Source organism: Homalodisca vitripennis, chromosome 3, assembly GCF_021130785.1.
Source record: "Homalodisca vitripennis isolate AUS2020 chromosome 3, UT_GWSS_2.1, whole genome shotgun sequence".
NCBI classification, from domain to species: Eukaryota; Metazoa; Arthropoda; class Insecta; order Hemiptera; family Cicadellidae; genus Homalodisca; species Homalodisca vitripennis.
In genome coordinates, this window is record NC_060209.1 from 171,210,889 (window position 1) to 171,229,506 (window position 18,618).

Sequence of the window (18,618 nt, forward strand, 5' to 3'; positions counted from 1 at the left end):
TTAGTGATAAGCCCCCAAAGAAACGTCAATCTCTTCCACCTCGTTGGGGGTCTCTGCTTTTTAAGGGAAAAGAGGCTCCCACAGGCATAGGTCACATAAACCTGTGGTACGGAGAAACCCATTTTAACTATTTACTACTCATTTAAATAAAATTTTCATCTAAGCTTCAATTTTCACTTCATATAGTTGTACAAATTTACGATAGAGGTTGATATTTTAATTTTTTTTTAAATCTCGTTAACTTATCTCAATGTGCCTTTACTTCAGACAACGGGCATTTCTTGTTACAAGGAATGTGGATGTTTTTCTCTGACTATTGGTTTATTCCCTGTAGTCTGTCAGAAATTGTAAATTTGTTGTATTACGGCTATGAAATATGTTCATTATTTCCAGGAATTGTCTACTTAATACAATCATGTTCTTTTTGGTAGGCGTTGCCTAGTAAACAATATTTATTTCTTTGTTTCATAATGAGTTGATTGATTTGACTTTATATAATACAATACATATAGATAAAAAATATTCACTCTCTGAATAATTACAAACCAAATAATAATAAAGTTAAAAACCTCTACTGCCCGTTAACAAAAGTAAAATCTATAAAACACTTTTTTAGATACTTCATTTATCCTTAGCTAATCTTGACAGATAGGAATTCATACCATTTTTGAATGAATATCTAGGGTGTAACAAAACTGTCCACACTAAACTTTAGGACATTGTTCCATGAACTAGGACAAGCCAAAAACTAAATACAACAATCTCTTTTCGTGCACCATCGGTCTATAAATTTTTTAGTTTTTATTTATTTTCAGAAACCAGCAGAGGTAAAAATCTCTAGTTTGCTACAACTATTTTTCTTGACTCTCAAATAAATAGAAAAAATAATATTACATTATTGTATCAAGTTTCAATACAACAGACATTTGAAAGTTCTATGGCTCAATAACATAAAATCTAATACGGTTATGAAAATATTTAAGAATATAAGTTGCTAAATGTAATAAAAATGTTTGATACTTCAATCATAAAATTAGGTCAGTAAATAATGTAAATATAAGCTTTTAACAGTTATAATGCACAGTTAATGATTCCATAAGAATGTAACAATGAAAAGTTTTTGTGCATTAAAACCTTTAAAAGTTTATATCTACTTTGTTTACAGACAAATTTGTATAATCTAATTTGTTGTCAAAATGTTTGTAATTAGATTTAGCTACCTTTATTATCCTTTGAATATTTTCATAATTTTATTGATTTTATGGTTTAAAGCTTTAAAAATTTTCACTGGCCCCTATCCTGAAATGTATTATCATAATCTAATTTAAATTTCCTCTTGATTTTAAACAGCAATAAAATTAATTGTATCAAATATGAGCTTTTATCATTGATGGTTTCTGGATTTAAAAAAATATAAGCTAAAACACACACATACAGATGGTAAATGTAGAGATAGACTATTGGTTGCATTTAGTTTTTAATTGCTCTTGATCCATACAACAATATCAATAACTTTGTGTAGATGTTTGTGTCACGCTGTATATCAATTTGCATGTGAAAAACAATAAATACATCTCATCCGCACAAGTTAATCAAATAACTTTGCCTTTTACATTTTTTTATAGCACTGCCATATTACACTATGGCTTTTAAATGTCCTGCAGTTAACTTTTTATTAGGGAATACTTGGAATTGCTCAAGAGATATTATACAAAAGTTACTTTCATAACTCCTGAACAACTTTGGTTATGGAATACCAATTGTTAACAGACTACAGAAAATAACATTCAAGGGTATTCTGAAATATGATGTTAAGAGTTAACTTTTTGTAACTGAGAAGTTCACAATAGATCTGTGAATACGTGACATCAAGAAATAATGTTGAACAAAGTAAGCAAGAGCTTAAGAGAGCTGATGAGGATGAAATGAATGAAAATGTTAAAGAAATTCATTCTTTATTCCAAAGTGTTGGAGCTATTTAAGCTGCCAATACAGCTTGCCAATATGCTAAAAATCATGAAAAATTCCACAGCATAACATATGATTTGACAATGCTAAAAAATTTTGTTAGGAAGTTTTTGTTAGCAATTCCAAGCACTGACATCAATAGTTTTTCTAAATGTAAAATAGGTATCAAATATTTTTGAATATATCGGTGCACATTATTAAAATATTTATTTTTTAAATCTTAAACTTATTTTTAAAACTTATTCCTAATTATAAGTAAATAGTACAATTAGGTTTAAATTGAAAAAATAGCATTCTTTAAATAGTTTTTATTTCTTAAAGAAATTTTGAAAATAGAAGAATGATTATGTCATGATTTTTTTGGCTTCAGCCATTTCCATTTGAACGGCAACCACAGACTTCATTCCTTCTTGCACATTCGCCATGTTCTGTTTCCAGCTGAAAAGGATGTCTCTCAATTGTTGCCACTGAGGTCGACCAAATGTTCGGTGCATTGTGCTGGAGATATGCACTTTCCTAGCAGCCTGGTCCATCCGTGCTCTCACAAGCTTTGTTTTCAACACTGTTAACATGTTAGAGATGATTAAGATTTGAGTTATGAAACCAATCCACTTATCATCGAACACAAACACAAGTAGGCTACAGGACAACAACTGTTATACTACACTATGTGCTACGAACAATAATACTAAACCAAGCAGAAACCACAACAGCGGCCAGCTGGGTTCAGCATATCCATTCAGCGATTAAGTACTACTGTACATTATTCTGACTTGTATTCAAAGGGCATTATATGAAATTTGACCCTTTAAATGACTGGGATTTAAACACTATTTTCAAAAAGATAATATTGTTTACCAGCTTTAAGTTTAAACTTTTTAATTAGTTAGTTATTCTTTTCTTGCAAACATGTAAAATTGTATATAATTTAAGCTATTGTTTTACCTAATTTAAAAATACTTTTTGCAATATAAAAATATAGTCTCAAGTAGGTTTCTATTATCTAACCAGAACAAAGTACAGGTCTGAAATAATCCAACGATTAGGGGATTGGGGAACTTTTGTACCTTAACTTCATTAACTACCGTTTTTGTAGTATAAGTATGTTTATGAAAAATATTGACAAATATTGCCCTTTTTCACACTATATAAGTATATGCTAAATTGTTAAATTAAAGTTTAAATAATAATCATTCAAAAAATACTATATTGTATTATAATATACATTATTTATTGTATTAAGTTTTAAATATGAATTAATACATAACAACGAAATTATAAAACGTAAACAGGAATCAAGAAAACATAATTGTTAATACAGTGCATAACATTTGATAAAGTCCAGCAGATGTTTACATTTTTCTAATTTAATGTTGGTGGAACAGTTGCTTTTTGTAAAGGATGGAATAATACTTGTAATTTTTGACAAATTTTAAATCTATAAAAAGTTATCTTAAATTTAGATCAAATGGATTTTTTGTCTTCAACATGATTTGATAAGCTTGCTCCAAGTGCTTCAATTTTAATCTGTTATAATTTTCATTAGGGCATGGTGGTATTTGATATATTCCTTTTAATGTAAAACACTCCTCAATATTATCTTGTTTATGTTCTAGACAATGTCTTGCCAATGGTTTTTCTTTATCTTTATGGAAAATATCAAACCTATGCCTGTCATACAAATTCTTAAATGGTTAGATGTTTGGCCAATAGATAGTTTGGAGCAAAACTTGCAATTAATTTGGTATATTAGATTTTTAGAATTACAGTCGATGTTGCCAATTATAGGGTAAGTCATTCCAGTATTACTGCTATTTAATTCTCTTGAAGTTCTTCAACTCATAAGTTGTATATATAATACGTTGTTTTAATGTTACATTATAACATAACTTATACATTATAATATATAATATAACTGCTACTATATATATATATATATATATATATATATATATATATATATAACATAATAAATACAATAATAAATTATATAGTTTATGAACTGACAAAAATCGTTCAATAAATAGTTTACAATTAGTACGTTTTAAAACAGTAAATTAAATAAACAACTTGACATTACAAAACTTAAGCAATTATGTGTAAGAAAAAGAAAACTTGCCATCTATGATGAAAGCCTCGACTTGGTCAGGTTCCAGCTGCAGCTCTTGTTGAATGGTGTCGAATGACATTTCAGAGCTACCCTCAGCAAGCTGCATGAACGTTAACAATCGCATCTTCTTCAAATTCTGTTCATGGTTCAATCCTGGAAAAATAATTATTTTAATAAGAAGTAGTACAAATACAAGTACAAATATTTCTAGGAATTTCTTACACATATTTATAATTATAATTAATTGTACCTAGAGAGTGTACAAACTCCTTGTGATTCTGATAGAAGTGGATGTAGTTGGGTAGCTTTTCAGAGACGAAGACGGTGAGCAAATCGTGAACAAGCTCGCCCTCCAGGAAGCGTACAGGCTTCAGGGCCAGCAGAGGGTCAAGCAAGAAAGTGCCAGGGTCAGCAAGGGCCGCGATGATGCAACGTTGAGCATCTTCTCTGGCCTGACTAGCGTTCTCTGTTGTGTATGTGCCCAGCAACTCTACCATTACCTTGGCTGCCAGTTCACTGGAACATTCATCATATATATTTAAGTATAATATTTGTGAAAGGTCAAATTTAATGTTTACTTGCATTGAATTAATATGAATATGTATGTATTTAAGAAATATTGAATTAACACCTTCAACAATGCAACTCAATTCATGTACCGACTTTAGGACAACTGATATAGTAGTAATGTGCGTCCGCCGCAGTTAATGTGTTAAACTATGATATATCTATCTACAGAATACAATGTTAACACCATCACTGCAAACTAGTCATGTACCAACATTTTTTTTTAACTCATACATTTTAAATCAGTAACATTATGTTGATCAGTAGATGTCTTTTGTTAACCCTACCGAAAACAAAACAAAACAAAACCCCCCCCCTCGGGTACCCTCAAGGTTTTGCTATAGGCCCTGTACTCTTTCTGATATTAATAAATTATATAGAGCCGTTGAGTAATTTAATAATTTTCACAACCATTTGTTCAAAAAGATGCCATCAAGGATGTAATGAGTAATATCATCAGGAACTATAAGCATGTTGTATAACCTAATCAAAAATAAAACCCTACCACTAGCTCATAGCCTAAACGTCCTGCCGATCGTAACACAGAAACTATTAAAACAGTTTATACATAGAACCGGAGGGTGACAAGACACATTCTTACCTCTGTTTAGAAGCGAGAAGCACTTCGTGCAGTAACCTCAGCAACTTTTGCATCTGCTCGTTTAAGGGAGGGCACAGAACGAACTGCTGTTTCAGAGAGTCCACATCCTTGAAGACTGCTCGCACTTGGTCTACCTTGCTGGCTATCTGCACCACATGGTAGTAGACATGGTAGCGCATGGAGCAGCGCTTGTCCAGTGATTGGAACAGCAGCCAGAGCCTGTGACAAATACTCATAACAATAACCTTGCTGGCTATTGCAAGTATGGTAGTAGAAATGGTAGCGTGCATTAGAACTTCAAACTATTTACATGGAGAAATTTAAGAAAAAATTCAAATCAAGTTTACCTGACAGCAAAGGCACTTTATTCCAATACTTTAGAATATACAAGAAAAACAAAGCTTATTATTACTATTGGAAATTTCCCAGCAAGACTACATTTTTAAGTGCTTAAAGTTCTCTTATATTTGTACATATCGTTACAGAAATATAATGTTTAATGACAGAATAAAAATAAATTATGTATGGCTATTTTAAATTAAAAGTATACCCAGAATACTAACAATTTGTTAAAATGTAAAGGATTACAACTAATACAAATAACTTGTCTAACAAACATGTAAAGCAGGTATCCAACGTATGAATATTAATAGATTCTTAATGACATTGAAATTGACAGGTGCCATGGAGTAGCGCTTGTCCAGTGATTAGATTAACAGCAGCCAGAGCCTGTGGCAAATACTCATAACAATATTCCTTGAAGAATTAAGTTTGAATGAAATGCACATTGAGAACTTCAAACTATTTACATGGAGAAATGGTAAGATGTACTCTAGTAAAAAAACTTCTAAGAAAAAATCTGGCCAAGTATTTGTTATTATAATTTTTAACTTTTCATACAATATTGCTATTTTTTAAATTAAATTTGCTATTTTACATATGCCATACATAAGTAAGCTATTACATCAGATATTTTAAAAGTGTTAAAAGTGTTTGTGTATAACAACTGCTAATCAAATTAATATAACCACCTAAGAAAAATTAAAATTATTACCACTAAATGCCTATTTTTATTATAGACTGCACCATTTCTGTTTTCAATATTTATCAAGTATTATCAGTTAATCTAAAACTTGATATCTGAAACTGCTAATCAAATTAATATAACCACCTAAGAAAAATTAAAATTATTACCACTAAATGCCTATTTTTATTATAGACTGCACCATTTCTGTTTTCAATATTTATCAAATATTATCAGTTACTCTGAAACTTGATATCAGTAGGAAATATATACTTTGCATATGTTTACAATTCCTTTCCTCTTTTGAATGAAAGATCTGAAAAATACTTTTAATAAATGTCAAATGGAGTATAATTTTGTAAGTTATTATAAAAGTATACAAGTACTGGAGTCAATATGTAGTTACCGTTGCAGTTATATTATGTAGAGAACTATATTATGTATTATAAAATACCCAAATTAATGGAGGAAAAATCTTATTTCCATCAACCTCATCCCAGTTTTAACCCTTCCCGCGCTACGGCAATTTGGGACGCACCATACCCAAACGCTACATATACCTCAAAATTTTTTTTTCCATAAAGTCAACGCTAATGTTGTTTTTGAGTTTGTTACCATATAAAAAGACTTTTGGGAACGAAAAAGTATAATTTTTTTAATATGTTTATTTAAATTATAAAACAATATAAATACACAAAATTTAACGAAATGTTGAACGAAATTTTACTATTGTGTATAATATTATATTATAGTATATTATATGTATAGTATGTATATTATAGTTAAAATAAAACATTAACCCTACATCGGGCGCTAAACGGAGTTTTCCTCCGTGTATTTTTTATTATTAAAAATAGTACTACTTTTCTGATGTTGGCAGTCGTTTCCCGCAGTGTACTTCACGAGCATCTTTTGGGGAAGCGAAACAATAGCCTCCCGCTTATCTTTGTCAAAATCTGTCAGTATGTGGTCTACTTCCGTGCGAGACTGGACGATTCCTCCGTGAGCGCCCGATGTTGTGTTTGTAGTGCTTGGACGAAATCTCCGTGAGCGCCTTATTGTGTTTAGTTTTTATGGAGTAATAATCCGTGTGCGCCTAAATGTGTGACCTGTGATAGTTTCTTTTTATGTTTTAGAATATATTTTATTTGAATTTTTTGCAAAGGAGAATGAACACGAGAGACTTGTCAGTACAGCACCAGTGTGCTAGGGAACATTTCAGTATTGTTTATGGAGTGAACATTGTCGTTATAAGAACCAAAAGGAAAATGTTTTTGAAACTGTGTGTACTGTGTAAAAAAAGTTTTAGTAAAGAATAAATTTTGATTTCAGAGTAATAATTGACATTACAATTGTATAATATCTCAAGAATTGAAGTAAGTTGTTTTTGTAAGAAGTTAAAAAACTAAGTTAATTTCCATATATTATTACAGTAGGTTAAACATTTTTACAATTAATTGCATTATTCCTTAAAATTAATCATGTTGTTATTATACAATAACATTTTTTAAGATTTTGAATTTCTTGTTTGGAAAATTCATTACATAAGAAGTAATTTTTATTTAATTTCTAAAAATTAATATATTACATTGTAATTAAATCAGTATGAATATTTAAACAAATAAAAACAGTTTAAACGACTATGATATCCATTTTTCGCTAACCTGGAGGAAACCTCCGTGAGCGCCTGATGGTGTTTCTAATTTTAAGCGCCTGATGGAGGGTTAATGGATATAAAAAGATCTAAAATTAGCCATCACGGTGTTCAAGATAACGCCAACATGTGGTACATCTTGAAACACGTATCCGGGTGCAGGTTCGGCTGGGCAGTGCATGTCTCGCACACGGAAATGGTCTCCTTGCGTAAAACGTTGCGTGTACACACAACACATCTTCCCAATATGTCAAAAACCAATTTGACAACGTAAGCACAACAGTTCCACATGCAGTCCGCGAATGAACTAAACCGGCGAGTTAGTTTGTCAGTAGCGCTAGGGTCTGGCAAAACAGGCAGTGGCATGGGTAGTGCACCGCCATTTTGCAGCTTGGTGAAAAACCGGGAGGCGGGACAACTATTCCTGTTTTTCTATTGAGGGATTTATGCTCCAGCAGTTGCTGCACTCCACCGGCAAAACTAACTACTTACTCCCAATAATAACTTCAATGTTTAAAAGCGAATATTTTTGTCAACAGCGTTTTTAGCAAAGTAAATATTGGCGGTTATATTTATCAACAGCGCGCTAAGGGTTAAAGATAACACTCGTCCAATTTTATAGTTTTTATATTGTCCTGATAAATGTTTATGTTAATATGGCAATATGATTGTTTTTTATTGTTAAATCCTAAAAAATATATCAAAATGTGTACACATCTACATATTGCATGTTTTCATTAATACAATTTGCTAAAAGAAAATTGCAGAATGAAGCAATCAACAACTAACAAGGTGGCCACTAATACTCATTTTTAAATACCCGGTTTGTCCTAATTTTTCCAGTAAAGATTTCTGATTCTCTAGTACATTTTCAAATCAAGTGTTAACAACTGTAATATTGTTTTTAACCCTCACAGTAAGTGCAATGGTAACGGTTTTTTTGTGCCACCTGTATTTGCAGGAAATGCCATGAAGCTATGGTGGCCCAGCAAACTTTGTCGCTAGTAGTATATTCGAAAAATTCAATAACACATAGCTATCACCTATTTACCCTTCCCTGTTTAGATCTCTGTGTATTTCAATGTTTCCACATAACATTATGTATACCTAATAATTTTCCTTTTTGTGTGACGTTTGGAAAATAGATATATCCCATTCGGAAAAATAAAGAGAACAAACAATTACCAACACTGTTTGTGTTGCACAAACTTTTAGTACAAGATCACGATTTTGTGGGTACACAAGGTTGGTTCAACTTAAAATACACAACAGACGTAAAATAATCATCAAGCAGCTGACATCCACGTGTAATTTCAGTAGACATGCTGGTGTTGACAAATATGGAGGTAAAAAATACGAATGTCAAGTAAAATATTATTTAAAAATCATGCTATTTTTTTACTGTCTACATAGTTTTGTGTTTACAAAGAACAAAAAAAAATGCGTCTTAGCAATCGGTTTCTTGTGTACTGCAGATGAGTTGTCTTCGATAAATGCACCAAAATACATACTGAAAATACAAATTAAAGTAAAACCAAAATATTAAACTACAGTAACTTGTTAATTTGTTTACATATCTAAATTTGTTCATACATGAAGTACAACAAAAACGCGTCAACAAATCACTAGTCACAATATTGTAAAATATTGACTTTTCACGTGTATTTAACAATTCTGTTAGTATCAGAACCTAGTGATATGAGCCAGTGTAATGATTATCGAAATCGATGCATCCCTAGTAAAAAAATTACAGACATAAAAATTAACACTTTTCCATGTTTTCAACATCAGTAGCAGCTAGCTCTACTTACAGTTATGTGACTCGAATATATATCAAACTGCGGACAAATATATGAAGAATGCATTGGAAAGTTATCTACTACGAAAGTTACCAAAGACGGGCTGTCACAAATGTGCAACAATATTATTTTAGTCAAGGTGTGGTTAATTCATGATTTGTAGAATAAGTAGAAACCGGTACCGAACAGTACCTTCTACAGTTGGTTCCGGAATACGAGTATAATTAACATAATAAATTATTGGCTTTTAAATATTTTGCGTTTATTTCAAAATAATACAAGAATAGAATCTCGCCAACAACAACACAACTACAAAGTAAATAAATACACATAAGACTTCGGTTCAAGTCACAATGTGTTAGTTAGATTCTAGTCATGGACTATGAAACAACATGGCCAAAAGCCATCATCCTATGCTGCTCTGACGACGAAAACTGATGCGTGAGGAATTCGGCGGGCTGTCGCAAATGTGCAACAATATTATTTTAGTCAAGGTTTGGATGTAACCATGAAATCAAAACATTACTTAAATTTCTTAATTTTAACCTGTGTAATTTGATGACCAATCGGATCATGTGTTAGGAGTAAATCTTTCACAGACCAAGATCGGTCAGTAGACTTTAAGCGTCCGAAGTATTGTTGTGTGTATGGTGGATTAACACAACATAGGGGTAGAACTAACCAAGATAATATCCACTACATTGGATTAAATGGCATCAAGTGGGGCTCACGAACAATCATTGATACACACTGTAGTAATAGTACTGTCTACAGACTCTGAAAACAATTCAGAGACATCATAGGCCATAGCAGTCTTTTGAATGCATCGACGATCTTCATTCACAGTTTCACAAATCTCGTTGAGTACATTTCCTGATTTCTTATGTGTTTTTGAGATTTTCACGGTTCTACATGGAGAGTCCTGATGCGTAAAATATCCAGCTTATTCCCTATTCCCTGGTCAGGTAGCCACCCTGAATAAATGACCAATACAAGTATAATTTGGATTTGGATACAAAGTTAATATATTTATATAACCTAATGTAAATCATTCTATCTTTGTGGAACTTGTATTATCTCACAAGTCTGTTAGCATGTAAAAAATAGACAATAACTTATAAACTCAAGTTGGACCTTTCTAACATGGCATGGGTTAAATTAAAAAATGTCAATCCTGAAAGTGTTCAACTAAATATATAAATGATTATTCACCATCGTCTTCAGTCAATGTATTATATGCCTTATATTACATTTCTATCTTAAAATATACTTATTTCTGTTAGGAAAATTAAAATCTATATTTCTCACTGATCTAGAATAATACATAAACATTAAGTGAATCATATATATATATATATATATATATAAGCAACAGAAAATAATTTTAATATGTACTTACACTCGCAGAGTGACTAAACCGAGCTTGTAGCCAGGAGCTTTGGTTAACTTTTCACTGAAGGCTAAAATTAAATTCTCTGCCCTCTCAACCGGTATCTACAACAGCAACAAAATATTTTATAAAATAAAACTGAACACAACAAATTGTCATATTCGAAGTATGCTGGAAAAACTAACTTACTTGTACCAAGAACAATTTCTTATTTGAGTATCTGCTATTGTAGACCTGTTAGCAGATCACTTTTCCAAACTCAACTAAATTTATAATCAACGTCGTTTATATAGCAAATGTATGGACTGTACGACAGTGAAAAGGTAGACCGGTAAAAAAGCTACACAATTTACATAAGTGCTGCCTGCTACATCACAAGCTCAAGTAACAGTTTGAAAATGATCCATCAGAAAACAAGTATCAAGTAGTAACGGAGACATATAAGGCACTCGCTATGGATGCACCTATCTTAATTATATATTGATTGAAAGTTAGGCCAATTATACTATTTTAAAAGAGGATGAAAGAGATTGAATGATCACTGTAAATAAGGAATGTAGACTGAACCCTGAAAAATCTGGGAGCCTTAGAGAGATAAGAATAGAAGATAAGATTTCTTCAATGTCTTATTTCACATAGAAGACTCCAGAGATCTTATAAATTGTAGAAATTAACCTATTGATGCAAATTTCAGATTTTTATAAAAAATACACTTAAGATAGGCTCACTGAACTTTCTTCTTAACAGCTTAAAAATCTTATACTAACCCACCAAGTAAATATCAACTAAATTTAAAATATGCAATAAGCCCCAAGAGGTAATTGCATACATGACGTAAATCTGATGCATTCTGACATTTGCTATAATGCATACATTAACGCTATAATTATGATTTATATATCAATGCAATCAAAAAACGTTGTCAATTAAAGTAGAATATTTTCTTTTGTTATATTTACAACTCTGCTGTGTTTACAAAATATTGAATGAAAGTAAAATGATCGGTTGGCCATCTTTATCATGTTCTGGTATTTTTTTATCTGAACTGTGAACTTATTTGTCGAAATATTGACCTTTTTAAGGTATCAGTTCCTTTATACTTATAGATAGCATGTTTAATTAATTACTTTGAAGAAGAAACAACTTTAAAATAAAATGGTATAATTATAAGGCTGTGTAACTCACTATTGAGCAGTGATATGTATACTTATCTTGGGGCATATTATGTTCTAAATTTTGATATAGTTTATACACATGTAGAGTAAAAATATTTTGTTGTATGTTTACAAATAACTGTATTGATGGTAAAAGGAAAACAATCATTTTGTACCATTTGTGGTTGAAAACCAATATAAGTTTTCTTTCCTTAGGATATTTTGGATATATCAAATTTTAATATTAGCCTATTGTTATTCTTTTGCCAAGTACAGTACAGTTCTACCAATTAAAAAAAAAACAAAACAAATATTTTGAACATTTTCACGTAGGACAATTTGTTAATAATATGAAGCTAGCTTATCGTTTTATGCACCATAATGGTTTAAAAATTCTTGTGAAAATTATATATATATATATATACAGGGTGGTGCAAGTCACTGGACAGTTGGTTAAAAGAAGAAAAAAATAACAGCAAGACGTAGTACAATAGTTTTTGTCCGTGATGTTGGTATTACTAAATGTTGGTAATTATGCCTTTTAAGTTGGCAATACATTGCAATGAAACACACAACAATCGAACGAGTGAGTTCATCTGTGACACGTGTTTAAAGCTGTAGTCCCCAAATTATTATTTTTCTAATAGAATTTTTGTTAAACATTAGTCATAATGTTAACCAAAGAAGAAAGGATTTTCACGTTAAAAACATTTTATAAAAGTGGTGCTACTGCAGTTGTTAATGAATGGGGAATATACTTTAGATCAAAACCACCGTCTAGACAAACAGTGTACGACATACGATATAGATTTGAATACATGGATCTGTTATGGATGCACCAAGGTCTGGCCACCCAACAACAGTCTCAACTGGTGACAATTTATTGCGGGTATGTTTAGCTGTATTAGATGTATTAATGAAGACGGAAAACAATTTGAATATAAAAAATAATTTTAAGTATTGTTTGTAATAAAAAATAATTTCAAATAAATCTAGTCTTGTTTTAACCAAGTGTCCAGTGACTTTTGCGCCACCCTGTATAATATAGGCCTATATGTATTTGATATATACAGAAACATCTCACAGTTGAGAGGCATCAGCTGTTTGTTGTATCACTCCTAGCTTGTGCGGAGCGATATTTAAAGTGGTCATGCTTGCTTATGTGCTGACAAATTTCGTTCACAAAAATACTGTTAGAATTGTAATAAAAATGTTAAAATAGTTGGTGTCTTGTAAATTTGTATAACTGATGTAAAACAGCTGATGCCTTTCAACTGACAAATGTTTGTTATTCCCAATTTGTACAACACAAAACACAAATACACTGTGTGCTCTAAAATGATTGTACTCGCTTATGCATTGAGGGATTTCTTTGAAAAAAGTACCATTGGAATTATAATTTTATAGCAGTACTATTTCTTTTTAAATTGATTCAACGGGCGCCATTTTGTTAATATTAATAAAATCACAAATTTTTTTTGGAGTTTTTTTCTTATTTATTTTAATTTTCGTGCAAAGTTTGGTACATGTACCTTTACTAGTTCTAGAGATATTTTTATAAAAAATACAAAATGGCACCTAGTGACTAAATGACACATTTATTAACCTATGTTTATAAAACATTTTTTGCTTGGAATCACCAGTGTTATTACATCCTTTTGTGAACACTGTATATACAAAGGCTATTCAGAGAGTAAGGAATATTTTATTATATTTATTTTGAGATTTTTCATTGCAGCACACATTTTAAATTTGAATAAAAAAAAAAGGTAGTGCGGAGATATTCCCGATGTCACAACTGGACACTGACTAGGTGCCAAGCACGAGCACACCAATACATACGCAATTGGCGTGCACTTGGTGGCATCAGGTGGAAACATTCCTTTTTTCTGGATAGTCCTTGTTTTTTTATAGTTAATGCATTTAAAATACGAATACAAAACATCCACAAATGTTCTGTTAGTTAAGGAAGTTTCAAAAGCCAGTTGGATGTTTCACTGCGAATTATAATGACCCTCAATATTATTTACATTCTTTGGAAATTAACATAGGTTAATTAATAGAAACTACTTACCAAAACAAGCATTGATACAATGGCATTGAGGACTCCTTCTATTTCAGCTTCATTTCCTTCTCTAAAGCAGGCATCACACACTCCAATGATTTTATGCAAGTCATCTTCATTGCCTTTAGGAGATTTTTCCTCAGAAATTTCAGCCCCAAGGCTTTTGAAAAATGATCTCAGTTCAATTGCCTGCAAACATGACACAAATAACATTAAAGAATAATATTTTTAAATAAAATATGTATATATATGCATAAATTAGATTCATAGGAATACAGATTAAAGAAGGTCTAAATTACATTAAAATTGGCAAATTTAAGTTCTATTTAGCTCAATTTGAATATTTGTGCTCAACTTTCAACGGCTTTTGAAAAATAACCTCATTTCAACTGCTTTGAAACATGAACAAAACTTCATCCCGGCAACTATAGCGTGCAGTGCTGCAGATGCCACAGCACTTGCAGAATATTAGATTCAAAAACTTATCGGGAGCTGCTGGATCTTGAGTTGTAACACGGGCGAGGGAGTCTATTGCAGTGCACTTCCACCTCCATTTGTCTGGGTGTAGGCTTACATTGCTTAGCCACAGTTGTATCTGAAAGTAGTAATTTTTGTTTCGCCTTGCTCTTAATCTGCTTCTGGTGACTGAAGGATTTTTGAAGACTTCAACAGTATATGCCACATCACCATTCTTTTTTAACAGTTTGGCAAAGTTCTGCTTCTGCAGAATTCTGCTGATGTGGTATCACATCTTGTCAGGTGTGGACAAACAATGCCTTAACGAAGCTTCTGTTTCTCAATAGTAGGCTAGAATACAGACTGGTTGGCACCTTCACTTGATCCATTCTCATTAAAATGATGTCTTGGTCTTTGTGGGTTAGCGCAATCAGGGGACCAAAAATTTCAATTAAATTATTAGATTAAGTTTAAAAAGTAGCAAAACTATTTGTTCTTTGAAATATCTATTATGTTATTTGGTCCGACATCTTGTTTTCTGTATTATTAGATGGTCATGAATATCGATTTCATTCAATAATTATGATTTGATTGTGTTGGTGGCCACTTATTATACTGCAGCCATTGAATGTAGGCTATAAGATAACTGCAGACATAATACATTAACCCTCTGACTGCAGTCCAATAGATATCCATTGTTTATTATCGTTCCTTAAGACACCAAACAACAGATATCCGTTGATTTTGCCCGTGGGCCCGTCCGCTTAATCTCATTTGTTATAATACGTAAACAATCAAGTATTGATGTGATTCATATACTATTGGAAAGGTAAAGAGTGCAAAACACAGCACAAGTTTTTTTTTTTATTGTTGTATGAGAGTGGAGCAATTTTAGAATGGCATTACTATTTTCGTCTTTGCAGAAACATAGTTTCACCCACTATTGTTTTTGTAAGTTTTAGAACAAAATATTACAATATATATATTTGGGGTAGGGTGCGATAAGTGGACCCGGTTTTATATATCGAAGAATGTAATCATCGATACCTAATATTCGCATCTCAAATCCTAGACTATCAATCGATATAAAAGTATCTATAGTCCTCAATAACAATCACGTTTTAAATTAAAATATGAATTTAATATTTACAGTGATCAAACAAATTATTATAGGCAAAATTAGGAAAACTGAAGACGACCATATTTGCTCCTCTCACAGTTACAGTTGTTTCTTTCCCACAAATTTCACATACGTTTTTCGGTATGAGTCCAACATGTTGAAGTCACCATAAACATGTATTATCATCTTTCAAAGCATTGTCATGTAGTTTTCTAAAATGTACTGCCATTTTTAATAATCAAATATTAGGCTACTTATATAAAATTGAAATATTACATTACGAGTATTATTTGAAAGTGTTTACAGCTGTTGATATAGATTATTTAAGTTAATTGTTCAAAATAATTAGGGTAGGGTACGATAAGCGGACCCGGATTTTATATTGAAATTGGCAAACGAGATTACTCAATCATAACCTTCGATATAATCAATCGATACTGATTAATTATTTTGAACTATTAACTTAAATAATCTATATCAACGGCTGTAAACACTCGAAAATAATACACGTAGGATAATATTTCAATTTTACATAATAAGTAATTCTAATTAAAAATGGCAGTCAATTTTAGAAAACTACACGACGTTGCTTTTTCGTGGCTTCAACATGTTGGACTTGTACCGAAAAACCCATTAAATGTGAAATTTGTGGGAAAGAAACAACTGTAACTGTGAGAGGAGTTAATATGGTCATCTTCAGTTTTCCTAATTTTGGTTATAATTTTTTTGATCACTGTAAATATTAAATTCATATTTTAATTTAAAACATGTGATTGTTATTGAGGGCTATAGGTACTTTTATATTGATTGATAGTCTAGGATTTGAGATGCGAATATTAGGTATCGATGACTATATTCTTTCGATATAAAAAACCGGGTCCGCTTATCGTACCCTACCCAATAATTAATCAGTATAAATTTATTATATCGATGGTTATGATTAAGTAATATGGTTTGCCAATTTCAATATAAAAAAACTGGGTCCGCTTATCGTACCCTACCCATATATTGTACTAAATTGACCTTTAGGTTATTGTAACATTTTACAAAACCCAAAAACATTATTACAATAACTTTTATAACAAGTAATTATCCTTCTTGCAGTATTTATTATTATGGTGTTCTATAGTTTATAGTAAATAAAATTATACCAAATAGGCCTACAGTTAGGTTTACAGTGTTTAGGCCTATAACATTTTAACAATTTTTTTTTCACTAAACCCAGCTTCTTGTACTACTTTGTTTTTGCGCTAAAACTAATTTATTTGCCCAAAGACTCATACAAAACTATACATTTTCTGAAACTAGACTAAGTTTGTGACCTTTGGGTTATCATTGAATTTGAAATACATGTACTTAACTTATTTTCCAGGCACAACTCTCCCCCTTTTTACGTGCAAAAGTAAAACAAAAACAACTTAAGAGTTAAGGAAAATACTAAGAGCAGTCATCTTAAACTGGACACATATATGCACAGGCATGGGCCTATCCATGTGATGATTCATTTATAGCCTACTCTAACCCCACTTTGACATATTGAAATAACACCTTAACCATTAAATGTACAATTATAGAACAATTCTCACCTGATCATCAAGTGTCAAATCTATGAAAACTGGCAACATTTTTATATAACTATAAAACAAATTAGTGTTTACTAAACAACATAAATTGAATATAATCAAGGCAGATTACGTTTGTAACACGCCTAAAATGCCATGAGCTTTGAAGCAAGTTGCCACTGCTAGCCAGTGTCAGTCGCCAGACACAGAGTGAGTGTGTGTGTATGTGTGCGTGTGTTGCGTAAGTGGTCTACTTACAGACCACTAGGAATACGTAAATATATTGATAATCCCTTTTCGTTTATGATTTGCTAAAGTAAATGATATAAAGAAAAATTAATATGTAATTCAGACTAATATTAATATTTCGAGATAATACGTAGCAGCATTCCTATAAATTGTTCCTTTGAATCACTGTACTATCTGTAAAAATCTTCTGCAGACATGATTGTAGTCACTCTGTGTTTTGACTGAAGTTAGATTATTAAAAACTTTTCACTAACCTGAGGCATGTAAAATATTTCCACATGTCGTACACTAACGTGTTGTAAAATCTTAAATTAGAATTTTAATTGATAGTAAAGTTTACGTAATTATCTAAAATACTGCATGTCTAGATTAGATGTCGAAAGTTCTCATTCTTTAAATGCAGATCTACTCTCAGACCCGTTTGTAACCTCACTGGAACCCTAGGTACCAAACAATCGTAACCCTCTTACCAGATGCTGAGGTATAAAATATTAAATAGTACCGGTAACCCAAATAATAAGTGGTCCAAAAACCCAGCAGAGGATTTCTTTTTGAGTTAGCGGTTTGCCACTTTTACTTTAGGAGGGAATTTCCGTTAACTTTTCTTTCCGTTAACTTTCCTTTCCGTTGACTCTTTTCTATACTCTTCTTTTTGTTCCAGAGACTTTCCATTAACTATCATGGACCCGCCGTGTCCTGGGCTGGCAACCTTAAGGAGTTTCATTGTATGAACATTATTCTTCATATATTACCAGTTACCTAACGGTATCATGGACTATCCACCCACCCTCTTGTAATTAATCAAAATATTGCTTGTGCTTAAGTACTTGTATGATGATTCTCACTGTTTTCAACTTGTTCGTGTTTCACCTTTTTGTCGATGTTCATCTGTCATCTTC

At 31.6% G+C, this 18,618-nt stretch overlaps 1 protein-coding gene across 1 annotated transcript; it reads right to left on the reverse strand.

Moving 5' to 3' along the window:
* Positions 1-2,261: 2,261 nt before the first annotated feature.
* LOC124357770 (eukaryotic translation initiation factor 3 subunit M) lies at positions 2,262-17,689 on the reverse strand. Its single transcript, XM_046809808.1, has 7 exons — positions 17,495-17,689; positions 14,342-14,521; positions 11,123-11,217; positions 5,247-5,465; positions 4,329-4,594; positions 4,088-4,231; positions 2,262-2,530 (listed from the first exon to the last, which is right to left on the reverse strand). The coding sequence occupies exons 1-7, from the start codon at positions 17,531-17,533 to the stop codon at positions 2,313-2,315; spliced, it is 1,161 nt and encodes a 386-aa protein (XP_046665764.1). The 5' UTR covers positions 17,534-17,689; the 3' UTR covers positions 2,262-2,312.
* Positions 17,690-18,618: the final 929 nt, after the last annotated feature.